The sequence below is a fragment of the Trichosurus vulpecula genome (assembly GCF_011100635.1).
Source record: "Trichosurus vulpecula isolate mTriVul1 chromosome X unlocalized genomic scaffold, mTriVul1.pri SUPER_X_unloc_1, whole genome shotgun sequence".
NCBI classification, from domain to species: domain Eukaryota; kingdom Metazoa; phylum Chordata; class Mammalia; order Diprotodontia; family Phalangeridae; genus Trichosurus; species Trichosurus vulpecula.
This window is the reverse complement of record NW_023494377.1, coordinates 8802422-8828754: the sequence shown is the minus strand read 5'-3', so window position 1 is coordinate 8828754 and position 26333 is coordinate 8802422. Positions and strand designations below refer to the sequence as shown.

The 26333-nt window shown below is 51.2% G+C and overlaps 1 protein-coding gene across 1 annotated transcript in view; it reads left to right on the top strand.

Annotated features, from left to right (window-relative positions):
- Positions 1-2163: 2163 nt before the first annotated feature.
- The window catches only part of PLXNB3 (plexin B3), a 50790-nt gene continuing 26620 nt past the window's right edge, over positions 2164-26333 (top strand). Inside the window, exons 1-18 of the mRNA XM_036740473.1 lie at positions 2164-2352; positions 4777-4866; positions 10887-11933; positions 12215-12394; positions 18687-18815; positions 18900-19000; positions 20406-20544; positions 20690-20846; positions 20970-21078; positions 21277-21391; positions 21615-21740; positions 21835-21951; positions 22092-22185; positions 22358-22527; positions 22991-23142; positions 24431-24536; positions 25491-25621; positions 25997-26173. Of these exons, the coding sequence (XP_036596368.1) occupies positions 10896-11933; positions 12215-12394; positions 18687-18815; positions 18900-19000; positions 20406-20544; positions 20690-20846; positions 20970-21078; positions 21277-21391; positions 21615-21740; positions 21835-21951; positions 22092-22185; positions 22358-22527; positions 22991-23142; positions 24431-24536; positions 25491-25621; positions 25997-26173 (3041 nt within the window). The 5' untranslated portion in view covers positions 2164-2352; positions 4777-4866; positions 10887-10895. The remainder of the gene's footprint in view (positions 2353-4776; positions 4867-10886; positions 11934-12214; positions 12395-18686; positions 18816-18899; positions 19001-20405; positions 20545-20689; positions 20847-20969; positions 21079-21276; positions 21392-21614; positions 21741-21834; positions 21952-22091; positions 22186-22357; positions 22528-22990; positions 23143-24430; positions 24537-25490; positions 25622-25996; positions 26174-26333) is intronic.

The window sequence follows — 26333 nt, the reverse complement described above, 5'->3', positions numbered from 1 at the left end:
TCTGGACAGCATTCTAAAAAGTAGAGACATCATTTTGCCAACAAAGGTCCGTATAGTCAAAGCTATGTTTTTTTTTTCCAGTAGCAGCGTATGGGCTGTGAGAGTCAGACTCTAAGGAAAGCACCACTTTCCAATTGTGGTGCTATAGAAGACTTTGGACAGCAAGGAGATCGAATCAGTTAATACTTAAAGAAATTAGTTCAGGCTATTCACTGGAAGGTCAAATACTGAAGCTGAAGCTTAAATGCTTTGGCCAAAATAATAAGAAGATAGGGCTTATTGGAAAAGACCTTGATGTTGGGAAAGATTGAAGGCAAAAGGAAAAGGGGATGGCACAGCATGAGATGGATGGATAGTGTCATGGAAGCAATGAACATTAGCTTGGACAGACTTTGGGAGATAGTGGAGGACAGAAGGTCCTAGTTTGCTATGGTCCATGGGGTCATGAAGACTCAGACTCCACAACTGAACAATGTTTAGAAGCACTAGAAAAACTGAAATCTGTCTTTTTCAGCTCCCTGGTGGTTCTAAACTTTAGGGAGCAAGGAAAAGCCATTTTGGAATAAAAAGTTGCCAAGGTTTCATTTCTAAGGGGGAGTTTGTTCCCCCAAGAAGTGTGACTAAATTGGTCATCGAGGTTGCGCGTCTGCCTCTGTGACTATTTCCTGTCCTTTCCTTTTCTCCATTCTGGCTTTCTCACTTAAGTGGCAAGAATGGGCAATTGTGGTATCATTCTGATCTGTAATTATTGAATAGGATTTTATTGCCACAGTTAATTTAGGAAGTGAACAAAAGGACCGGTTTAAAATCATTTTGTGCTGCATTTCTCTTTTGAGTAGATAGCAACTTCGCTTGTTTTGTTTTTAATACAACACTACATGGATTTTGTTTTCCCCTGTGTGTGGAGATACTTAGTAGACAAAGCAAACCTCCCCTCCTCCCATAAATTCCCTACGGACTTCTGTCTTCCTCTTACAAGGCAAGGTCGGGAGGGGACTGCCTGGATTTTCTCCAGCCCGGTTCTTGAGCAGAGGGACAATAAGCTATGAAAGTGTATCCCTTCTCTTGTCCTGGTTCCTCAGTTTCTCCCATTTGGTCCCTCCCACAATCCTAATACAAGCCTATTTGGACTAGAAGCTTTGAGACTTAATCAATCCAGCTTGAGGTGTGGGGGTGCAGGATGTGTGTGTGTGAGGAAGATTGGAATAGGAGCAAACCCTGGGATCCCCTCTTTACTGCGGGGGTGGGGCGAGGACCAAAGAGGACGAATCACTGTGGATTGGGATTCCCAGCTTCATTAGCCATTACTCTCCTTCCCACACACTGGCCTTATGGGAGATGTTTTGATTCATAGGATCCTTCTCTTTGTTCAACATGCAGCGCACACACCCCACCCGAGGTCTTTTCTAACCTCCCTAGTTACTCCAAGAATTTAACCTGAAGTAGCCAAGACCTGGGTTTGAATCCAGCTGTGTGACCCTGAGCAAGTCACTTAACCTCTGTGAGCCTTTGGCTTCTGTTTCTCTGTCTGTAAAATGGGGATAATAACTGTGTCTATTTTGTAGATCTGTTATGAGGATGAAACCAGCTATATGTAAAGTGCTCTGTAAACTTTAGAGCACTGCAGAAATATGAGCTCATATTTTGTGTTCACCTAGATGTCAGTTCCTTGGGAATAAAGATGGCTTCATTCTTTGTCTCCCTGGCACCTGACACAATGCCTGTCACGTAGCAGGTGATTAATAAATGCTTGTAGATTGATGGCTTGATTGGGAGTGTGGGAAGAGGTTACTGGAAGTGGTGGATGGGCCCTGACAGGGTAGGTTAGGGACAGAGTAGGGCAAGGGATCCCTGGTCTTGCCCTTCCTCTCATCTCCACCAGGAGCCCCCTTCCCTTCATCTCAACCCTTTCCTTCATCCTCATGCCCATGTGCGCATGCCTACAAGAGTATACACACACACACACACACACACACACACACACACACTCATAAACACATGGGGGGGGCGGTGCAACACAGACACATATACACCCTGGAAGTCCTGCAGAGGGCAGCAGCCACCTGCCTTGGAATGGGAATCCAGGTTCTGGGAATGGATGTTGGAGGGGGGTGTGGGGGAGGGCGGGCAAAGGGGCCGGGCTGGCTGGGTTGGTTTGGGCATATTGCATTGTGGGGAAGCTGGGGCACCGGCAAGGAGGGAAGAAGGAGGGAGGGAGAGAGGGAGGGAGGGAGGGAAAGTGGGAGGGAAGATTCCTGCCTGGCTGTCCAACTCCCCCAGTTCCCGCCCGGGACGGCCTGTACCCTCGCTCCCTCCTCCCTCCTTTCTGCCCCTGCGGGAGTCCTTGCCCAGGTAGGTGGGTACATGCCCTTGCCTCGTGGGGGAGCCCGTGGCCAGACTCTAGGGGGGCAGAAGCAGCTTTGGGGTGCTCGGGTGGGGAGCAGGTTGCCCCACCCTTCCTGCTCTCCCCATCTCAGCTCAGGAGATCATGATGGGGCAACGGGAAATAGGCACCCCCAAGGGTGGGGGAGACAGAAAAGTGGCAGAGATGGCAAGGCCTGAGAGGGGTCCCCTTTTCCTCTCCCCCCACCGCCCGATCCAGAGAAGGGGGGGAAGGTGCAGCTTTTTTTGTGCCTGGTTGTCTGCTCCCTACAGGGAGGGAGACCCTGAGTCCTAGCTGTGCCCCTCTTGGAAGAACAGAGCACAGACACCAGCCTCAGAGCTCTGGCCCTCTCTCCCTACCCCCCAACAGTGGTTGCCAGGACAACTCTGAGTGGCCCTGATTAAGAAGGTGGCTGTCCCCTCTAGTAGGGTGTAGATAAGGAAAGAAACAAAGTGCCTATTCCTAGTCCTGTGAACTGTACCATCCTGCCCTTTCCTGTCCCGGAGATAACAGGAGTCTGGCACAGGGTGGGCAGATGGGCAAAGACAGGGATGCCTTTCTGGATAGCAACTGCTCTGGGAGAAGTCTGGGGTTTCGGAAAGGGTAGGGACCAAGGCTCCAGGCTCCCTTCCCCCAGAGCCGCCCAACCAGCCTGGCCGGGCTACAGATCCACCCGCCACCTCCTTTCACAGTCTCTTCTGTCTGGCCCTTTCTCCCCACCCCCCCCTCGCCCGTACCCAGGCACCATGCCCGCTGCTAGGCACCAGCAAGTGGAAATCCCCCTACCATCCAAATACCGCCCCCCCCGCGCTCCCCCCAAATTGTTCCCACTTGGGACTGCCCCTACTTGGTAGTCCTATAGGACACTTGCTCCTTTCTCTCCCTAACCATTTTGTAAATGGGACAAATGGAGAGAGAGAGACAGAGACAGAGAGAGAGAGAGAGATGCAAACAAACTCTTCCAGAGGAGGACACCCACAGACCCACACAGTCACACCCACCTATGTAGGGCCTATGTGATCAGGAGCTCAGGAGTGCCTTTCCCCTCTCTTACAGAGAGACCATGATACCTCCCCCATATAAGTGAATGCTAAAACTTGCCTGGTGAGGCCAAGGCCACTGGGGAGTTAGCTGACCTGTGGTGGGGCTTTGGAGAAGAGGATTTTCAAGAAGATACTTAATCTCTGAGGATTACTTTTTTTTTTTTCCTAGAGTGGGTGGCTGGGAAGGGGTGGGATCTTGTGATGATGTTTTCCATACCTGAGGCCATGAAATATGCTGAGGTGCCATCTCTGGGGGCCCCACCCTTTCCGTATCAGGTGAAAAAAAGGGGTTCTATTCCCCTCCCATCGTCCCATATTCCCTCTCCTAGGCATTTTCTTACTGGGGTTGGCGTTACCAGCTGTTTCTGTTCTGTGCCTGACATAGCTGTACGGCAAAAGGGTCACCATGTGAGAGAGGGGAATGTCAGGGCTAAACTGAGCTGGAATGCTCAGGGTTAATACAGGGAGGGCTGAGGGGGGCATGCCACAGGGGAGACAGTCACTCACTGGGGGGTGGGGGCGGGGGGGGGGAGGTCTTGGGTACTGTGTTGCTTTTTATCAGCAAGGGCTCTGTCCCCAGCCCCCTGCCCCCTCCCTCGTGCTAGACAAAGGCAGGCATTGAACCCCTAAGGCTGGCGATTCATTTCAAGGGGGGAGGAGGAGCTGGGGAGGGCACAGAGGCTGGGGTGGGCACGTGCCAGGGCCACCCATCCCATTCCTGGGACACTCTCCACCCTCTCCTCCCATTCCAGCTCCAGGTCAAAAACCCCCAACCCCCTTCTTTCTAGCCAAGCTGTGGCTAGAAATGACCCTAGGAGACATTGAGGAGAGAGGGCAGACTTCAGCCTTTCTGAACCCTAATGAACACTTTTCAGAGCTCTCTTCTCTGTACCCCAAAAGGGTAGGGTCAGTTTACCAGATGCCAGGCTGGACTTGGGGCCCTATGTGGGGATCTTTTCTTCTGTTCCTGTATCCTAAGGGGGGAGGAGCAGATTCTTGGGTTGGCATTTCTGGTCCCCTAGCCCCCCCCCCCAGGCCAGGAAGGCATCTCTGTGACTGACACGGGGACTTGGAAGGGCAGAAAGGCACTCTCAGCTCCCAGGAAGTGTAGCCAAGGAACCTTAGGATGGAGGCCTGGGAGGGGAGGGTTGGATAATAGGTCCGTGGAACCCCCCTGGGTGGGGTTAGGGAAACAGAGGGGACATTGTTGGGGATGAGGGGAGAAAATTACCATCATAGCTGCTATTGACGAAACTGCCAGCTGTGCTCAGGGTGGACCCCACTGGCCCTCCCCCAGACAGGCCTGAGTGGACAAGGGCTCAAGCATCTCCCCCTCTCACCCCCTTTCAGGACAATGCCCACCATATCCACAGTGTGCCAGGCTGCAGTGCCCTGGGGCAGCTGAGTGGAAGAGGTGTCCCCTCTGCCTCAATATTCGAGGTAAGTGACTGAGACACACCTTCCCCCAGCCCTGGTCTAGCCTGCCACCATGAGCATTGTTCTCTTCGGGGGCCCCACCTCTCCCCACCTCTCACCTGCTTTACCCAAAGCCAGCTGGGCCAGTGGTTGGGAGGAGGGAAGACAGAATTCCAGGTAGGTAGGCCCTCAGGGAGAAAGAGGGTCTTGGGGCATTTCACCTCCCCCAGTCCAACCCTGGGGCCCAGGACTGCCACTGCCGGATATTTGCATGTACCTTGGGCCCCAGAGTTGGACCCTGATGGAAGGTGCCAGCAAGGTTAGCTCCATGGCCCCAAAGACAGAAGGAAATCCATTCTCCAGAGTGGGGGCCCCACCCCCACCCCCTGTGTGGCCCCAGCTCCCTGGGCCATCCCCACACTGCAAACTCTTTACCACTGGGCCTTCCTGTCTCTGGCCTCTGGAGATAAGGGGATCCTGAGGGAAAGGAGGAGATAGATGGGAGCTGTGTCTTTGTGAGAGGCCAACCTCCCCCTCCAGGGGGGAGAGCTCAGTCCCTAGGCCAAGGAGCATGTGTGTGTGTGTGTGTGTGTGTGTGTGTGTGTGTGTCTGTGTGTCTGTGTGTCTGTGTGTCTGTGTGTCTGTGTGCAGGTGTAGTCTGTTTTTGTGAATTCATGTGTTTTGGGAGGTGTGTTGGAGGGAGACAAGTCTTCATGTATGTCTATGCTTATAAACGTGTGCCTGCGTTTGGGTCTCGGTCTGAGTTTCAGGAAGTGTAGCCAGGGGTGCTAGGCACCAGCAGAGGTGCAGAGGCAGTCTGCATGTGCATGTAGAATTGGGGGATTTACATTTCCTTATGTGTATGCATCTGGGGGAGTTCTCTATACCAGGAGCAGGCAGTCTGTGTGTATCTAGGCCTCCGTGGGGAAAGGACACAAGTCTTGGGGGTTCGGCACGTCTCCACACGCCTGCTTGCGTGTGCATGTCACCCTCTCAGAGTTGGTGCCTCAGCTCCTTGCCCTAGCCTGCCTGGCCTGCTGGGACTGGGTGTCTGCATTGGCTCCACTCCCCACACCTAGCCCCACAACTCCTCCCGTGGCTGCCTCCCTTCCCTCTTGTCCCCTGACACTCTCACTCAAACTCTTTACCTGGTTCTCTCTATCCGACCTGGGCTTTTCTTGTGTTTGCATCCTCTGTGCCTCCTGCCTGGCTGGGTCTCAGCATCTCCATCACTGTCTGCTCCAATTTGTGATTCCTCTACAGATAGATATGGCTTAAACAATCCTGTTCTGTCACCCACAACTGACCAATGCTAACATGACCCTCCCAGGGAGGGACAGTCTGGACCTTGGCCCTCCTTGCAGAACTCTGGGGCTAAGGTCATAACTGTGATGTCTTAGCTTGGCCAGGGAGGACCTAGACCAGCAGGCACTGGGCTTCCTAGGCTGCTGTGACCTAGGCAAGATGTGTGCTCTTCTGAACCCAGCCTTCTGTCTCCGAGTTCCTTTTACTGTCTCTTCAGAGGATCGCCTCCTGGAAGGCTCTTGTTGGGCCATGTGTATAACTGTCCCATTTTATAGAAAATAAAATTGAAGCCCAGGGAGATGAAGTGATAGCTACTAAGGGTCTGAGGCAGGATTCAAACCCAGGCCTTATTGGTTCCAGTGCTCTAAGGGCACTAAGAGATAGAGTACCCAACCTCAAGGCAGGAAGGCCTGAGTTCAAATCCAGCCTCAGACATTTACAGTTGTGTGACCCTGGGCAAGTTACTTAATCTGTGTGGCTCAGTTTCCTCATCTGTTATGTAACCCCAGCCTCCCAGGGTTGCTGTGACAGTCAGACAATATCAATGATGCTTGTAAAGCACTTAGCATGTTGACTAGCAAGCCTCTTCATAAATGCCTGACCCCTTTCTTCCTTTCTGTGGCTCCCTCTCCTCCTCCTCACTCCTCTCTCTGTGCTCCCCTCTCTTCTCTTTTTCTCTCTCTTTCCCCTTCTTCCTTCCTTTCTCCCCCTTCTCTCTCCTCTCTCTCTTTCTGCCCACGTCTCTCTGTTCCCCTTTTCTCTTTCTTCTCGCCATCTCTTTCTCTCCCTCCTAAATTCTCTCTCTGTCTCTGTCTCTCTGTCTGTCTGTCTGTCTGTCTCTCCCCCTCTCTCTCTTCCCTTCTTATCGCTGCTCTTTCTGTCCCCGATGCCTCTCTGCCCCTTCTCTCTTCTCTCTCTCCTTCCTTCCCTGTCTTTTCTCTCCCAGTCTCTCTCAGTCTTTCTCTTTCTGTTTCTCCTCTCTCTTTGTCTCCCCTCTCTTCTCTTTTTCTCTCTCTTTAACTCTGTCTCTTTCTGTGTATCTCTGTCCCTCTTTCTTTCTCCTCTCTTCTCTCTCCCCTCCCTTCTCTCTCTCCATTTCTCCCTTTCTCTGCCTCTCTGTCCCTTTTTCTGTCTCTGTTTCTCCCTTTCTGTCTCTCTCTGTCTCTCCCTTTGTCACTGTCTCTGTCCTCCCTTCTCTCTCCTGTCCGTTCTTTCTCCCCTCCATTCTCTCTGTCTGTCTGTCTGTCTGTCTGTGTCTCTCTGTCTCTCCCTTTCTCTGCCTCTCTCTCTGTCTCCCCTCCCTTCTCTCTCCCTTCTCTCCCTCTCCTCCATTCTCTCTCTCCCCCTCCTCCACTCTCTCTCTCCCCTCCCTTTCTCTCACTTGGTCTCACTCTCTCCCCTCTCTTCTCTCTCTCTGTCTCTGTCTCTCTCTGTCTCTCTTTCTCTACCCCCTCTCTCTGTCTCTCCATCTCCTCTCCCTTTCTCTCTCTCTGTCTCTCCTCTATCTCTCTCTCTGTCTCTCTCTCTCCGTGTCTCTGTCTCCCCTCTCTTCTTTCTTCCCTCCCTTCTCTCTCTGTCTCTTCATTTTCCCTCCTTCTCTCTCCCTTTCTCTCTCTCTGTCTCTCTCTCTGTCTCTCTCTCCTCTCTCTGTCTCTCCATCTCCCCTCCCTTCTCTCTCCCTTTCTCTCTCTCTGTCTCTCCTCTATCTCTCTCTCTGTCTCTCTCTCTCCGTGTCTCTGTCTCCCCTCTCTTCTTTCTTCCCTCCCTTCTCTCTCTGTCTCTTCATTTTCCCTCCTTCTCTCTCCCTTTCTCTCTCTCTGTCTCTCTCTCCTCTCTCTGTCTCTCCATCTCCCCTCCCTTCTCTCTCCCTTTCTCTCTCTCTGTCTCTCCTCTATCTCTCTCTCTGTCTCTCTCTCTCCGTGTCTCTGTCTCCCCTCTCTTCTTTCTTCCCTCCCTTCTCTCTCTGTCTCTTCATTTTCCCTCCTTCTCTCTCCCTTTCTCTCTCTCTGTCTCTCTCTCTCCCCTACTCTCTCTGTGTCTCCATCTCCCCTCCTTCTCTCCCTTTCTCTCTCTCTGTCTCTCTCTCTCTCCCTCCCTCCCTTTATCTCTCTCCTTTCCTCTCTCTCTCTCTCCCTGTCCCTCTCCCTGTCTCTGTCTGTCTCTCTCTCTGTCTCTTTGTACCTCTCTCTCTCCCCCCCATCTCTGTCTCTCTGTCTCTATCTGTCTTTGTCTCTGTCTCTCTATCTCTGTCTGTCTCTCTGTCTCTGTCTCTCTCTGTCTCTGTCTCCCTCTCTGTCTCTCTGTCTCTGTCTCTCTCTGCCTCTCTCTCTCTCTCCCTGTCTCTCTCCCCATCTCTGTCTCTCTGTCTCTCTCTTTCTACCCCATCCCCCATTCAACAAGCATTTTCCTCTCACCTGCTTGGCACCAAAGTCCTTGCTCCAAAAGCTTACACTCAGTTGATGGGAAATAAGTGGCACACAGAAAAGGAAACCTCAAAGACGTTTCTGGTCCAGACCAGCGATCTCATGAATGTGGTTTTAATTCTGGGGTTGAAACTCGTTCCACTTATCTCACGCACATCTGCAACTCCTCTTGACCTGCTCTTGGAGGCTTTCCCAGGGCCCTGAGAGATGAAATTATTTCCCTGGGGATCCACGGGTGCTATGTGGTGGTGAAGACTCCCAGACCAGCTCTCTGTCTTGGATGCCAAGATTTACAAAGTAATTTTAGTCAATTGGAGGGCAAGAGGAAAATTCTGCCAGGCCGGAAGGAAGGAGGAGGCAGTCCTCCACTGTGCCCCTGCCTGGTGGACCCCTCTGGGCAGGGGCTCTTTCCAGGTCTTGGTGCCTGGATTTGTTTTCCTCCCCCCTCCCATGGGTGCTAATAAATTTGCATCTTCCAAGTATGCTTCTTTGCCTCAGCATTTCTCTATTTTCCCAGAGGGCCAACCTGGCTCTGGCCGTCCCTTTGACCACATTTCACCCCCTAGTTCTCCATCAGTGTCTGAGCTTTCCCCTCTGTTGTGAAAGTCTCCAACTTTCTAAAAATGGAATGTGTGATTGGTCCCCAGGGTGTGGTGTATGTGTGTGTGTGTGTGTGTGTGTGTGTGTGTGTGTGTGTGTATGGGAAGGTAATATGTAAGGAGTGAGGTTGTGTGGTGTGGGGATATGTGTGTCTGTATGCGTGTATGGAGGGTAACATGTGGGAGGTGTGGTACTGTGTGGTATGTGTGTGTTTATATGTGTGTATGGGGGTAATGTGGGAGGGTTTGAGGCTGTGTGGTGTATGTGTCTGTATATGTATGTATGGATAGTAACATGTGGGAGGGGTGGGGCTATGTGGTATGTGTATGTATGTGTATGGGGTAACATGTGGGAGGTGTGGTACTATGTGGTATGTGTGTGTTTATATGTGTGTATGGGGGTAACATGGGAGGGTTTGAGGCTGTGTGGTGTGTGTGTCTGTATATGTGTGTATGGATAGTAACATGTGGGAGGGGTGGGGCTATGTGGTATGTGTATGTATGTGTATGGGGTAACATGTGGGAGGTGTGGTACTGTGTGGTATGTGTGTGTTTATATGTGTGTATGGGGGTAATGTGGGAGGGTTTGAGGCTGTGTGGTGTGTGTGTCTGTATGTGTGTGTAGGAGGAGGAGACACATGGGGGGATGGGGCTGTGTGGTGCGTGTATGTGTGTGTGTAGGAGGAGGTAACACATGGGGGACAGGGCTGTGGTGTGTGTATATATGTTTGTGTCATGAGAGGGATATGGGAAGGAGGGCTGTGGGCGGGGAGTGATGTGGGGATGGGGAAATGGGTAGTAAGGGCATGTGTGTGGGAGGCATATGTGTGGGAGGGTAGAAGAGGAGTGGGGAGGTATGGATGTGGTTGGTCACCCCTGTGCACTGAAGACAGAGACACACCCTTCTGCATCTTTGCCTCCCCCCAGTAGGGACCTTGCCCCACTTTTGACAGGGGAGGGGGAGCTGAGTGGGAGGGAGGGTAAATCGACAGAAACTGAGTTCCTCCCAAATCCCCTTTCTTTATGAAGGTCCCACAGAGGCAGTGAAAAAATGTATGCCTGGTACCGTTTGGGTGACGAGTGCCCCCCTCAGATCTACCTTGGTTCTATTTTATAGAAGGGAAAGAGGCTTGGAGCCAGGGGAGAACAGTTTGGGGATTGGCCCTAGATACCCTTCTTCCAGCCCTGAGGGATTCCATATTGATGGTTTGGGGGCTAGAACCAGGTTCTCTTTGCCTGGGGCCTTCATAGGCCCCCTCCACTTCAGAGGATATGCAAGCTGGAAGGGACCCCAGAGACCTTCATGGAGTCCACCCCCCCACCTAACCAAAGAATCCCCTCCCCCCACAGCAAGTGGCCATCCAATCTCTGATTGCAGATCTCCAAGGAGAGGGAGACCTGAGCTTTCCAAGCAGGAAGAGCTGTCCACTTGGGAACAGTTCTGAGTGGCCTCTGTGCTGGCCTCACACATCAGCTAGCATCCCCCCACCTCATCTGCCAGCTCTTCCAATCAGTGCTTGGCACCTGTTGGCCGATTGATCCATATGTCCGTCTCCTCACATAGAATGCCATCTCTCCCATTAGATTTCAAGTTCCTTGCATCAGGGATGTGTCTGCCTGCCTTTGTATCGCGAGTCACTTAGCACAGTGCCTGGCACATGGTGCATGCTTTAGAAGTGGTCGTTGATTGATTGCTCCCCACGCCTTTCTGGTGTAGGTCCCCAAGATGGCCAGGCTACTGCCAACCGTCTTCCTCCTGCTGCTGTCATCATCATCATGGAAAAGTTGGCATTTTGCCCTTGCCCACAACTTCTCTGCCCCCAATACCACCTTCAACCACCTGGCTATGGATGCTCACACAGGCATGCTCTATGTTGGTGCTGTGAATCACCTGTATCAGCTGACACCTGACTTGCAGCAAGTAGGCGAGGCAGTCACAGGCCCTATATGGGACAGTCCTGACTGCCTACCCTTCCGGGACCCAGCTGAGTGCCCACAAGCCCGGCCCACAGACAATGCCAACCAACTGCTGCTTGTGAGTGGGCGAGCACGGGAGCTTGTAGCCTGCGGGCAGGTACGCCAAGGTGTGTGTGAGAAGCGGAGTCTGAAGAATGTAGCACAACTTATCTTCCGGGCTGAAGACCCTGGTGATGGGCAGTTTGTAGCTGCCAATGCCCCGGGAGTGGCCACCGTGGGCCTTGTGGTATCAACCCCAGGGAGAGACCTGCTGTATGTGGCCCGGGGCCTAGCAGGCAAGCTGTCTGCTGGGGTGCCCCCCTTGACTGTGCGCCAGTTGGCTGGGCCCCAGGCCTTCTCCAGTGAAGGCCTAGGCCGCCTGGTTGTGGGAGACTTCTCTGACTACAACAACAGTTACGTGGGGGCTTTTGCAGGCACCCAATTTGCCTACTTCATCTTCCGTCGCCGGGGGTCCCGGACCCAGGCTGACTACCGCTCCTACGTTGCTCGTGTATGCCTGAATGATGCCAACCTCTACTCCTATGTCGAAATGCCACTCGTTTGCCATGGTCACAGTCTGGTGCAGGCAGCTTACCTGGCCCCAGGCCAAGGAGGGGGAACCCTGCTGGTGGTGGCTTCCCCAGGGCCTATGGGAGGCTCTGCACTGTGTGCCTTCTCACTACAGGAGGTCGATGGCCGGATGGAACGGGCCCGGAGGCTCTGCTACACTGTGGGCGGACAGGGCCCAGATGGGGAAGAGGTTACCATTGAATACGGTGTCACATCCCGATGTGTCTTCCTGCCCTCAGTGAGCCAGCTGGAAGGGGGGAGGCAATGGTCTGATCTCTTTGGCTCAATCTCTTTTTCTAGCTCCATTTTGCTGTTTCTTTTGATGTCTCTGGTTCTTAGCATTTGTCTCTCTCTGTGTCTCTTTCAGTATCTTATTTCCCCCCATGTGCCCACATTTCTTTCTCTGTTCCACTCAGTCTCCCCCATCTTAGTCATCTCTCTCTGTTTGAACATATGAGTCCCACCTCGGGGCTTGGGCCTGAAGGCTCTCCTGACCTATCCCTGGGCCCCTACCCCCAGGACTCCCCGGACTCATACCCTTGCGGGGACGAGCACACACCCAGTCCTATTGCCAGCCACCAGCCACTGGAGGCAGAGCCCCTGCTCACCAGCATCCCCCACCTCAGTGCTGTTGCTGCTTTCGAAGAGGCCGGGCACACTATCGTCTTCCTGGGGGACACCCAGGGCCAGCTACACAAGGTAAGATACTCCAGCTAGGACCAAAGTCAATACATAAATTCCGGGCCTATACAAACCTTGGTGGGGGGGAGGGGTCGGGTAGAGTTTGAGGTGAGAATTTTTATGGACTACTAGAATATTCCTTCCAGAAAGGACTGAGTTCATTGAGCTCATCCTTCTCATTTTCCAGTTAAGGGAAATTGAGGCTCAGATTAGAGAAGTGTGTAGAAAGCATCTTAGTGGCAGAGCCAAGGCTAGATAACAATGCTTTGGACTTCCAAGGCTGATGTCTTTTCTACAAAGAGTCTGTTTTGTTTATATAGGACACACAGAAGGTGAGACGGGTGGGGCTGCTCATTGATTTCTGGCCTTCAGAAACACATAGGATCCTAGCTCTGGGGCGGGGAGGGATTTTGGATGCCATTAAGTGGGTCCATGGCTTTGTACAAATGATAGGATCATTCATTCACCAAGTATTTCTTGGGGTCCTCTAGTGTGTAAGACTCTCTTTGGGATCTGAGGTTCTTTGCTAGGATTTTGCATGTGTAACCTTCTGCAAACATGTGTTGGGTCAGAATTGAAACATAGACACAGGGCTCTCTCACCCTTAGTTCCTTGAGTTGAAGGATATTTGACAGACATTGGGGTTATCCTCTGGAGGAGAAAGACAGCTTCTCAAGTGTTTAAGAAGGAAATAAATGTTAAATGCCCACCACGTGCTAATCACTTTACAAATATTACCTCATTTGATCCTTACAACAACCCTAGGAGGTAGGTGCTTTTATTATCCCCATTTTACAAATAAGGAAACTGAGGTAGATAGAGGTTAAATGATTTGCCCAGTCTGCCACACAGCTAGGTCAAATTTGAACCTAGCTCTCTATTCACTGTGCCACCTAGCTGCCTCTACAGGGATATAATTCACTTCAACAGGCCATTACCAAGCTTTTTTTTTTAATTTATTTTTAGTTTTCAATATTCACTTCCATAAGATTTTGAGTTCCAAATTTTCTCCCCATTTCTCCCCTCCCCTCACCCCAAGAAGGTGAGTAATCTGGTATAATCTCTACATATACATTCATGTTGAACCCCTTTTCACATTAGTCATATTGTAAAGAAGAATTAGAACCAATGGGAAGAACCATGAGAAAGAAGAAACAAAAAAAAAAAAAAAAGAAAAGAGAGAGCAAATAATATACTTTGCTCTGCATTCAGACTCCATAGTTCTTTTTCTGAATGTGGATGGCATTTTCCATCATGAGTCCTTTGGAGTTGTCGTAGATCTTTGCCTAAGTCTACCAAAATCAGTCTTCAAACAGTATGGCTATTACTGTGTACAATGTTCTCCTGGTTCTGCTCCCCTCACTTAGCATCAGTTCATGTAAGTCTTTCCAGGTTTTTCTGAAGTCCACCTGCTCATCATTCTTATAGCACAATAATATTACATTAATAGTATCTATTACATTCATATACCACAACTTTTTCAGCCATTCCCCAGTTGATGGGCATCCCTTCAATTTCCAGTTCTTTGCCACCAAAAAAATTGCTGCTATAAATATTTCTGCACATGTGGGTCCTTTTTCCATTTTAATGATCACTTTGGGATATAGCCCTAGAAGTGGTATTGCTGGGTCAAAGGTATGCACAGTTTTATAGCCCTTTGGGCATAGTTCCAAATTGCTCTCCAGAATGGTTGGACCAGCTCACAACTCACCAAGCATTTATTAAGTGCTTACTAGGTGCCCAATACTTAGCTAAGCATGGAAGATACAAAAAAAGACAAAGCCATAAGATGGTTTCTATTCAGAATGGGAAGGAAGGCACTAGCAATAGGGGAAACCAAGGAAAGATCTACTGCAGAGGGCAGTATTTGAACTTAGTCTTGAAGGAAGTGGGAGAAACTGGAGGGCTGAGATGAAGAAGTAGAGCATTCCAAGTATGAGACCCAACCGGCAAAAATGTCCTGAGTCAAAAAATGGATTCTGCAGAGAACAGCAAAAAGGCTGGGGTCTCTGGTATATCCGGAGGAGAAAGGTATAAGAAGACTAGAAAACTGAGGAAGAGGCTGGGTTATGAAAGGCCTTGAACTCCAAACAGAAGATTTTATATTTGATATTGGAATCAATGAAGTTGATTGAATTTGGGTTGGAGGTGGGGGTGACATGGTCGGACCTGGGCTTTAGGAAGATCAGTTTGACCACTAAATGGAGGATAGACTAGAGTGGGGAAACACTGGAGGCAGGCAGACCCTCCCACCCCACCCCAGAAGCTATTATAATAGTCCAGGAGCCTAGACCACAGTTGAGGCAGTGTCAGAGGAGAGAAGGGGGTGTATTAGAGAGATGTTACAAAGGCAAAACAGGCAGGACTTGATGATGGGTTGGCTATCAGAGGTTAGACGGGGTAAGGGTTTGAAAATGACATCTAGGGTGGGAGCCTGGATGACTGGGAGAATGATGGTTCCCTTGACAATAATAGAGATGTTGGGAAGAGGGGAGGGCTGGGAGTGGGGGAGGAGGAAGAGAAATGAGTTCTGTTCTGGACATTTTGATTTTGATATCCAAAGGACATCCAATTCAAGATGTCTCAAGGACAATTGGAGATGGGAGATAGGGGGTCAACAGAGAGCAGGGCAGGATAGATAAACCTGAGAATCATCAGCATTAAATCCATGGAAGTCAATGAGACCCCCAAGTGAAGTAGTCTAGAGGGAGAAGAGAAGAGGGCCCAGGACAAATCCCTGAGGGACACCTGTGGTCAGAGAGTGTGATCTGGAAGAGGATTCAACAAAGGAGACAGAGAAGGACCAGTAGTGTCCACAGCTGAGGTTAAGGATGAGGACTAAAAAGAGGTAATTCCATTTGGTGATGAAGAGATTGTTAAAGCAATAAATAAGTTTCAATTGAATAATGAGGTTAGAAGCTAGATATGCAGAGAGCTTAGAAGCAAGAAAGAAGACAGGAAGTAGAGGCACGTATTGTAGACAGCTTTCTAGAGGAGTTTAACTACAAAAGGAAATGGAGATATAGGAAAATATCTAGGAGGCATAGTTGGATTAAGTGAAGGTTTTTTAAGAATGGAGGAGAGATGGGTGTGATTGTAGGTAGCAGGAAGGAGCCAGTGGATCTAGAAAGAATAAAGATTAAAAAGAGAGTGGGGATGATACAGGGGCAATTTGCTAGAGAAGACAGGATGAAATAGGATCAAGAGTTTGTGTAGAGGGGTTCTCCTTGGGCAAGGAGATAGGCGAAGGAGATAATGGGGGAAGACCCCTGAGTGAAGGGAGATGACAGGAGAAGGGGACAAAGAAGCAACCCTCCACAAATGGCCTCAATTTTTTTTAGAGAAAATTGAGGCAAAGTTTCTGGCTGAGTGGGTGGGAGGAAGAAGAGCCATGGGAGACTTGAGGATGAATGGGAAGGTTTAGAAAAGTTTCTGTGGTTCCTGGGATAGTAAATATATTGGGGATATGAAAATGATTGTCTTGTGGTGAGGGCCCAGTTGAGATAATGAAACATAAATTTGTAGTGGACCCAGGCAAGACATGACCCAAGACATGAGTAGAGCAAAGGCAGCAGTTGATGGAAATAATCCAAAATTGAGGCTTGGCAGAGCATAGGATAAGGAATGATAGGCAAGGGATTTGAGTTCAGAGTTCAACTGGTTCACCAAGGGGTCAAGATGGGGAAGGGAAGAGAGCGTAGAGCAATGCAATGGTGATGGTGTGGGGAAAAATACTGAGGAGTAAAGGGGTTGGAGGTCAGGCTGAGAACAAAGACCAAAGTTAGGGGTCATAAGACTAGAAGTCAACTAAGAGTCAGCAAACATTTATTAAGCACCTACTATGTGCCAGGCACTGTGCTAAGTTCTTAGGATACAAAGAAAGTCATAAGACAGTCAGAGCCCTCAAGGAGCCTGCAATTTAATGAGGAAGACAACAAACAAAAAAGAAGCTGAAAAGGAAAGGAGGAGGTTGCCTGCCTGGTTTGGGGGCATCATGTAGTCCTGCATCTGGGGTGGGAAATGATCTAAGGAGGTGAGAGTTTTGGAATTAATTCATCGTTCAAAATGAAGAATTTATAGAGATCATGAAGTCCAGGTAAGAAGCTGGGTGGGAAGAAGGGGAGGTAGAATGATAGATTATGATCAGATAAAGGAGTCTCAGAGCTCACCAACATGGAAGTGGTGCATTTGTGGGTGATGGCAAGATCAAGGGTATGGCCACCTATGTCTGTGTGTAGCTGAGATGGAGTGGAGGTGGAGGTAATAGGAAATGAATCGGTTGAGGAATTGGGAAGTTAGCATGTTTGAGGGAGTCCTTTTGTGTATATTGAAGTCCCCCAGTATGAGAGTAGGAGTCAGGGAGTAGAGGCAGACTATGAGCCAAGCCCTGAACTCACTGAAAAAGGAAGGACAGTGGCCTGGGCATCCATAGACAACAGATACCAGAATCTTGATTGGGTGGAAATATGGATTGAGTGATGGTAAAAGAAGCAGTTACTGAGTGATAATGGTTAAGGAAGAACCTGGAAGTGGCATTAGGAAACACAGAGTATTACAACTCGCCTACCTTGACCAGTGAAGGGGGGAAGGGGCAGTGTGAGTAAATGTTCAACCAGTGCTGGAAAGAGTTGCTTGGGAGGCTATAACATGAGGAGGGAGCCAGTATTCAGTGAGAACAAGAAGACAAAGGGAGTAGAAAAGGAAAATGTTTAAGATCAAGACAAGTTTGTTAATGATAGAGCAGGCATTCCAGAGAGCACAGTGTAAGATAGATTTTGAGTGAGGCATTGAGTGGGAGTGGGGTGGGGTGCTGGTTAGGGTTGAGGGAGATGGAAGCAAAACAGCAGGAGATGGCAAGTAGTTGGTGAAGTGCATAGAATACTAGACTCGGAGTCCAGTTCGAATCCTGCCTCAGACACTTTACCTATGTGACCCTGAGCAAGTCACTTAACCTCAGTTTCTACATCTGCAAAATGGAGATAATAGCATTTATTTCACTGCCTTGATGAGAGAATCAAATGAGATAATGTATATGAAGTGCTTTACAAACCTTAAAGCAATAGAGAAATGCTATACCAATTGTTTTTAAATGGAAATGGGAAAGGGGGTTTGTACAACAACCAGGGCTTCAGAATCACTGGAATGAGGAAAGTATGATGGGGTGAGAGTACGCCAACCCTTGAAGAATGAGTTCAGACACCATATGGCTAAGTGGTGCACTCTGCTACCAGCCATTGTGCCAGATACACAAAGGAATCTGTCCCTGACCTCAGGGAGCTTATATATTCTCCTGGCTATGGCGGGGGGGGGGGGGGTGAGAGGAGATGCAATATATACACCAATAAGTAAATACAAAGACGTTTCAGGAGGAAGATAGTGTAACTACTACCTGGGTGATCGGGAAAGGCCTCATCAATGAGTCGGCCCCTGAGTGTACGTTTTTTGTTTTGATATCATCATCTTCCTTTTCAAATATATCCCTCCCCTCTCCCCTCTCCAGCAAACCATTCCACGTAACAATTATTTCAAAAGAAAGAGTAAAGAACAGCTCTGTAAAACTGACCAAAACATTGGCCATGTCTAACACTGTATGCAATGATCTGCACCCATATCCCTTCCCCCACTTCTTCAATGAAAGCAGGGAGGCGCATGCTCTCGCCTCTTCTCTAAGCCAGGCTTGACCATAGGAAGGTCAAAACACTGATTTTTGCGTTTTTTGGTTCTTTCCATTTGCATTGGTATAGTTACTGTGTAGATTGTTTTCCTGGTTCTACCTTTTTTCATTGTGCATCACTGCGTACAAGTCTTCCTCTATTCCTCCATATCCTTCCTATGAATTATTTTTTATCGCATTACATTCGTATGTGCCACAGTCGATTTAGCCATTCACCAGCTGATGGCCATCAACTTTGTTTCCAGTTTTCTGCTACCACCACAAATGTCATTTGGAAGATTCCACCTCCCCTGATTGGATACACTCAGCAGGATGCCCACCACGGCCCACCGCCATTGTCATCGCTGTCACTGTCAGCCATGACAGATAGCCACCATCTCAATTCCCCCATCATCCCTTGCATTTCTGTGACACTTTTATAGGCAACTCTAGTACTTGAAGTAATGGAGAGCCTCCCAGAGCACAGAGCATTCCAAAGCTCTTTCTCCCAGGATGCAGCTGGATGTTGTCCCTCAGTACAGAAAAGGCATTTGGAGCCATGAAGAGTGCCAACAAGGTTCCACTTCACATTCCATTTTGTTTTCTGAGCAGATGTCCCCCTCCTTACTTACAGCTCTCTGGTCTTGTTTCCCCAAGGTGTTTCTGAATGGATCAACAGGGCAGCTGTATAGCTCCCTCCCCGTGGGCCCCCCAGGTACTGCCGTGAGCCCTGACTTGCTCCTGGACAGGAATGGGAGCCATCTCTACGTCATGACAACTTCTCAAGTGAGGAAGGGCGGGGAGATGAGGACAAGGGGGCATCCAAGCTCTCTACCCCCCTCCCACTGAGCCAAGACTCCTCCTCCACAGGTGACCAAGGTGCCCATCTCCTCCTGCCAACATTTCACTGACTGCCCCAGCTGCCTCCAAGCCCAGGACCCCTTCTGTGGCTGGTGCGTCCTTCAGGGCAGGTGAGTGTTGGCAGAGGGGGATCAGAGCCACCCTCAGCACCCTCTGCTGAACAGCTGGGGACTGGTGGTCCTGGTGGCTCCAGGAAGCCTGAGCTTCCTAATTGAGCAGGCTGCTGCAGCTTGCATACATAATACACAGCACAGGCTTATGTTCGGCCTTTTAAATATAGTCCCCATAAAGGGCCCATCTTAATATAGGATGGCCCTAACCTCACTGGAGGAAGGTGGAGCTCCTTGGTTATGGAGGCCCTCTGCAAACACATGTGACCTCTCTTGGTTGGCTTCTCATTTTCTTCCCCTCCCCAAACTGCTCCTCTTTCTGACTTGCCTCTTTATGTGAGGAACTCCATCGTCCCCCAAGCTTGACTCCTGGGCCCTCCTCCCCACCCTGACCAGGCCCTCATCACCGTCCACCTAGACTAGTGGTCTCTGTCCCTGCCTCTAGCCTCTCCTCCCTCCAACTTAGCCTTCACCCAGCTGCTAAAATAATCTTCAAGCTCCGGTGTGGTTATGCCCCACCCCTACTCAAAACACTCCAATGGCTCACCCTTGCTGTCAGCCCCGCCCCCTTTCACATCAGGGCCTGCTATCCCTCGGGGGAGCCAAGGGACCAGATGCCCTCATCCTGCCCCAGGGGCCCAGGCCTCTCATCTAGGGTAGGAGGAAGAAGCCCTAGCAGAAGGGGTTGAGGCTGAATCCTACCCCTGTGCCTAGGTGCAGTGCCTACAGAGTAAAAATAAAATTCCTCCCCCTGCCCTCCAGGCTGGCCCAAGCTGCCTTTCCAATCTTCTTTCAGTTTGTTCCTCTTCTATACTCTAGCCATGTCAGGTCGCCACCTTGGCGCACTATGTCCTCTTTGTCTGTCCCAAGGATACCCACCTTTGGCTGCTGCCACCACCTCCTCCAGAGAGCCCTCCCTACCCGCTGAAGTTCCCAGCATCTCTCTCCTTCAGTCTCTACAGGCCTCCCTGTCCCAGACACCGCCTGGGGTCTCTGGCAAATATGCTCTCCTGGGGCTGCTGGGGCCTGACTCCTTAGCTGGACCTAGGAGCTGAGTCTCTTTTGAACTCTGCCCAGTATAAGACAGGCCAGGGTGGGCTGTCCATACAGTATAAGGGCCCATAGAAGACTCTTGTAAGACCTAAGCAAGTACATATGGGAGAGGTGGTGGGGATCCATATTTCTATAAGGCCTGCACCTACAAAATTCTCATTTCTTCTTTCTATTGGCTAAAACTGAGGTCAGAAGGAATAGATGATATCTGGGCTGGGGGGAGGAAGAGAAGGGAAAGCCTGGGACATGGTGGAGGGCGTACGCCCAGGTTTCTGGAATGGATGTGCTCTGCCCTATCTCTCCCCCTCTTCACCTGTCATGGCACCTCCTCCCACCATGTGCATGCCTGCAGGTGTGTGAGAAAGGAGGAATGTACAGGATTTGAGCAGGAACATCAGTGGCTGTGGAGTTACGGGCCCCCTGAGGGAAGCCACTGCTTGTCTATCCAAAGCCTGGTGCCCAGCCAGCAGCCTCGCCAGGAGCAGGGCCAGGTAAGCTAGGGCAGGCAGGGCCCCCATGTGGTCTAGGCCCAATCTGGGCAAGGCTAGAGGTTGGGGGGACAAGTCTCGGCATCGGGCTTTCTTGGTCTCTCTTCCACTTCTCATTTTTCTCTCCTCCCTGCCCTCTGCTCCTCAGGTCACCATGGTGGTACCCCAGCTCCCAGCCTTGGCACCAGACAAGTATTTCCATTGTGCCTTTGACAATTATGAGACACTGGCCCACGTGGAAGGAACCCAGGTAGTCTGTGAATCACCCCCACAGGACCAATTGCCATCCAATACTGAGGGCACAGGTAAGAGAGAGATGGCACCCCAGTAGATGGAGAGGATGTGGAGGGACAGCAAGAGAGGAGGACAGGGGGTGGGAGAGTAGACTGCCCCCCCAACCCCATCCCTAACCATGTTCCCTTCCCCAGATCATGTCACGGTGCCATTGGCCCTGATGTTTGAGGATGTGTCTGTGGCTGTCACCAATTTCTCCTTCTATGACTGTAAGGCTACTGGGGCCTTGGATGTAGCTGCTCCGTGAGTCCTGGGCCCCCATTCTGCCCTTTCCTGGCTACCATCCCCACTGTGGCCACCCCTAGCCCAGCCTCACCTCCTTTCACATCAGGACACGCTATCCCTTGGGGAAATACAGGGCCAGATACTCCCACCCACCTCCAGGGGTTCAGCCTTCTCATATCGAGAGTGGTTGGGGCTGAATCCCACCCCTGTGCTCAGGTGCAGTGCATGCGTGAGAAGCCCCTGGCGATGCCACTGGTGCCCCCAAAGTGCCTTCTGTGTGTATGGGGATGGGTGCCCAGATGGGGAGAAGACCGTCTACCATGCCCAGGAAGTAAGTTTCTCAAGAGAGCTTCGTTCCTCCCTATCTCCTTGGCTCTCTCATTGAACTCTGCCCAAGGGTGCAGCTGGCATGTCTTCCAATCCCCCCACTTCCACAGACACTTGTTACACCTATCTGCTCCAGCCTTCCCTCGCCCTCCTCCCTTCCCAACCCTTTTCCCCTCCAGCAAAGCTGAAAGAGCTTTTCCCACCACTGAGGTTGCCCATCTTCCCAGGCAGATGTCCTGATGAAGGGCCCTGATTTCTGCCCCCATGTGGAAGGTCTGAACACACCCCACCTTGTTCCTGTGGGCTGGGAGACCAGGCTTGCCTTGCGGGTTCGGAACCTACATCATTACCAGGTATGGGGGTGGGGTGGAGGGGGACAGATGGAGAAGAAAGGAAGGGAGGGAAGAGGGAGACAAAACCTAGAGAGAGTTGCCTCCTCTTGCCTAGGGCAAGGCAGCCTCCTATCACTGCTGGTTGGAGCTGCCAGGAGCCCTTCTGGGACTCCAGGCCTCCCTGGAAAAGGGAGATGGTGATACACAACTCATCCAGTGCCAGGCTCAACAGGTAGGACACTCTCGGTCTTCCCTCCCATTTTCCTATTCCTGAAACCTTCCAGTGTCTCCTTCCAGGGACCCATTCCTAGCCTTCCCCCATTTGACATCCTCCTTCACCCTCAATCCCCCTCACAACGGTTACCCCTACAGTTCAGACCCTCTCCTCCCCGGAAGGAGCTCCGAGTGCCCATCTACGTTACCAGGGGCAATACTCACAGAGTGGACAATGCTGACGACATTTATGGTGAGTGGCTAGGGCCCCAGGGAAAGAGGGCCCCAGAGCCAAGGGCCGACCCTGTGGAGCCTTGCTCCCTTGGGGCTGGAGGCAGTCACTGTGGGCTAGAGGTGGAAGTGGCATCTGTGGAGAAGGGGCTTAGTTCAGAGACCCTAAGCATCCTCCTCTTTTCTACCTTCAGTGACCCTCTATGACTGCACTGTGGGCCATGAGGATTGCAGCCATTGTCAGGCAGCTGACAGGAATCTGAGCTGTGTGTGGTGTGCCCAGGGCAGGCCCACCTGTAACTATAGGCCCCTGTGCCCACCAGAAGCTGTGGAGTCACTCTGCCCTTTGCCCAGCATCCACTTGGTGAGGCAACATCAGCTACCCCCCTCAAACCCCAAACCCAGCCCCAACCAATAAACATCCCTTAACTCAGGCCCTGATCCTAACTCTGCCCATCCCCCTCCAGGAAGAGCCGTGCCCTTTCTATCCCACCCCATAAGCAACTCAGCAAGCTAGCAGAGGATAAAGACCCTTAGATTTAAGCCCTTGGCCCCCTGGCACTTGGAACCCCCAACCTGCCTGAACAGTGCAGTAAGGAAGGGCTGGGTCTGGACTCAGAGGCCCTGGTTATGCACCCCAACTCTGCTAGCTAGCTGCCTATCCTCTCTGGGCCCGAGTTTCCCCCTCTGCGAACAGAAGAGTTATCTCTCAAATCCTGTGGCTTCTAACCCCAGCTCAGGCCAAGGGGGGTGAATTCTGGGCCTTGATCTATCCATTGTGCCCCAAAGTTTCTTGGGCTTGACTTGTCTCCATCTGTTTCTCACAGATCAAGCCTCTGACAGGCCCCCCTGAGGGGGGTGTGGTCCTCACCATCCTGGGCTCTAACCTGGGCAGTCGCTTGGAGGATGTGACTGATGCCGTGAGCGTCGCAGGACAGCCTTGTCGCCTGGACCCGACCCTCTACCGCATCTCCACCCAGTGAGGGGTCTACTGATGAGGGAGGGGTGCTTGGGACAGAGTGGGAATAGAATCCATGGGAAAGAGGGTTGGAGAGATGGGAAGGGAGATGCTTCGAAGAGATATATCCCAGAGAGAGGGAGCAGTCAACAAACACAAATCAAGTCCCTACTATGTGTCAGGTACCCTGCAAAGGGCCAGGGATGGGCAAGAGAAAGGCCAAAGGCCAAAGGTGGGCCCTGCCTCCAAGGAGCTCACAGTCTGACATGCAAACAGCTATGGAGAAATGAACCACAGAGGGAGGCCCCTGAATTCAGAGGCTCCGGAAAGGCTTCTTGGAGAAGGCGAGAACTGAAACAAACCAGGAGGTGGAGATGGGGGAAGAAGTCCAAGGGTGGGGGCCAGCCAGTGGCCATCCCACAGCAGTAAGGAGGCCATGGGCTCTGCATCCCAGATGATGGGGGGAAGGAAGGGTTGGTAAGATGTAAGAAAGCCGGAAAGGTAGGACGAGGCTAGGCCATAGAGGATTTGAAATGTCAAACAGAGAGAGCAGAGCAAGACTGCTAGAAGAAAAGCTTTGGGAGGGCAGGGATTATGTCCTACTCATCTGTATATCCAGCTCCTAGAGCACAGCAGGTATTCATGGGATGTTTGTTGAATGACTGAGAGAGAATTGGAGAGCCAGGTAGAGAAGTGAGAAAGAAAAGAGAGAAAGAAAGAAAAAGAGGTGAAGAAATGGATAAACAGAGTAAAGTAAAACAGAGAGACAGACAGATGGGAGGGAGACCAAAAAAAAAGGGAGAGTGAAGAGACAAGGAGAGAGATAGAAGCAGAGAAGGGATGGAGAGAGAGAGAGAGAGAGAGAGAGAGAGAGAGAGAGAGAGAGAGAGAGGAGTAATGGGGGGAGAGAGAGACAGAGAGACAGAGACAGAGAAGAGTAAGAGAGAGAGAGAGAGAGACTGAGAGAGACAGAGACACACAGAGAGAGAGACACACACAGAGAGAGAGACACAGAGAGCATAATAAAGTGGAAGCACACCGACCTTGGGGTCAGAGAGTGAGAAGGGATTAGGGCAGTGGTGGTAGATACGTGTGTGTTTGTGTTTCTTTGGGATACAGCATCCATCTGCAAATCTGCATCTGATTGTGGGTGGGGATGCCTTGCTCTCCCTTGGCTCTAGGTTGGGGGGGGGCGGTGCTGTGTTCTCCTCCCTGCTCAGCCAGCCTCGGTTCTGGCTCAGACTTTTTTTGGGGGAGGGAGCTGATTCTCTCCTAGGTCATTCCAGCAGCCTCCCTCTCCCCCCTCCAGGATAGTATGTGTGACATCACCTGCCCCTAAGGACACCACGGGCCCCATCAAAGTTACCATCAAGAACCGTCCACCTAGTGAATCTGCCCAGCTCTTCACCTACCAGGTCAGTCCCTAGACCTACCCTCCATCCCCATATTCCCTCGGCTTGGCAAGTTTTCTTCCTCTACTCTTTCCTCAACCCTACACAGCCGGTGATGTCTGTAGGGTGGGGGTGGGGAGCTTCTACTATGTACCGGGCACAGTGCTAAGCACTTTACAAATATTGTCCCCTTTGATGGGTTAGAAGGGAGAGAGACTAGTAGTGGGGAGGCCCATCCAATAGTGAGGCCAGATGCAAAACAATAAGGGCCTGAACTCAAGTGGTGATCCTTTGAGTGGAAAAGACAGGCAGAATTTGGCCATCAACTAGATGGCGGTGAGCTTTGAGGGAGAATGAGGAGATGCTGGAGTCCAGGGTGGCTCCAAGATGTAGGTTGGGAGTGCTGCCTTTGAGAGAAACAGAGAAGACGAAATGAAGAGCTGTTTTGTTTAGAAGGCGGTGGAAGGTCTGGGATGCGGTTCTGGAGGGTAGATTTAAGAGCAATCAATCAGTCAGTTGATCAAGAAGCCTTTCTTAAGTGCCTCCTGTGTGCCAGAGGCCTGGATCGAAGGAAAAACTTCCAAGTTTCACACTGTGGAAGGAGGTAGCAGGTGCCTTCTCCGAGGAGAGGTGGGCCTCAGGCTAAGGCTGGATGCCCATTAATCAGGAGTGATATAGGGGAGATTCCATCCCTTCCAGCTCTAAGAGTCTGTGATTCTGGGAACTAGAGTAGTGCCTGGCACATAGTAGGTGCTTTGACTCTTCTTGGTGAATAAATGATTGAGTGAATGGAAGTCAGATTACCAGGAGACAAGGAAAAAGTGAAAGAAGGCAATGTGAGCCGTGCATGGAGAAGGTTGGTGGTGAAAGGGAGGAGGGAGATGGGAGGGTAGCTACATATCATCACCCTTCCCCGGCTTCTCTCAGAGGGGCTGAAAGACCCTGAGGCCCTCTTCCCTTTGGTTCTTTGTCCTCTAGGACCCTGTCCTGAGTACTCTGAGTCCCTGGCAGGGCCCTAAGGCAGGAGGCACTCTCCTCACCATCTTCGGGCAGCACTTGCTGACAGAGAGTGATGTCAGAGCCTTCCTGGGAGATGAGCCTTGTCTTATGTGAGTGGCCTGGACATCTAGGTCCCTGTGTTACCTTCCAGGAGATGAGAGAGGCTGGGCCCCGGGCCCAGCTTCTAGTCTTCAATTCTGCCACTAATTCACTCTGCTGGGCCAGTCCTTGGACTCAGTTTCCCCATCTATAAAATCAATGGGTTTGACTAAAGTCCTTCCAGATCTGAATGGGATCCTCTCTGAATCAACTCACCCCTCTGCCAGTCCTGCTAGTCAGTGTCCTTTGTGGGGTCCAGCCCAGTGCTCTGCCACTAGGGAGGTGGTGGATTGGGGGTGAGGATGGAGTCCAGGAAGGGGGGAGGGAAGAGGAGGAACAAGAGCTCTCAGGCAACAAGTCACAAAGAATTCACACTCTCCCTGCAGCCAGGGGCCTGTATGCCCTGAAGCCATTGTATGCCTGACTGGGCCCCGGGCCACCCCTGGGGAGGCGGATCTCCGCGTGGTCTTTGGCTTGGCCCAGAGGACTCTGGCCAAAGGCCACTTCTCCTACAAACCCGACCCCCAGCTCCTGTCGGCTGAGCCCAGCGTCAGCTTCAGAGGGTGAGGGTGAGGGCTACGGGACAGCCCCAATCAGGAGCGCTTTGGACTAATAGAGCCGGGCTTCTACCATCCCTGTGGAGTGAGGGGTCCCAGCCTGAGTGGGGAAAGAATGGGAGCATTGGATGAGGCAGGAGAGATGTGTGACCAGGGGAGGGGAGGA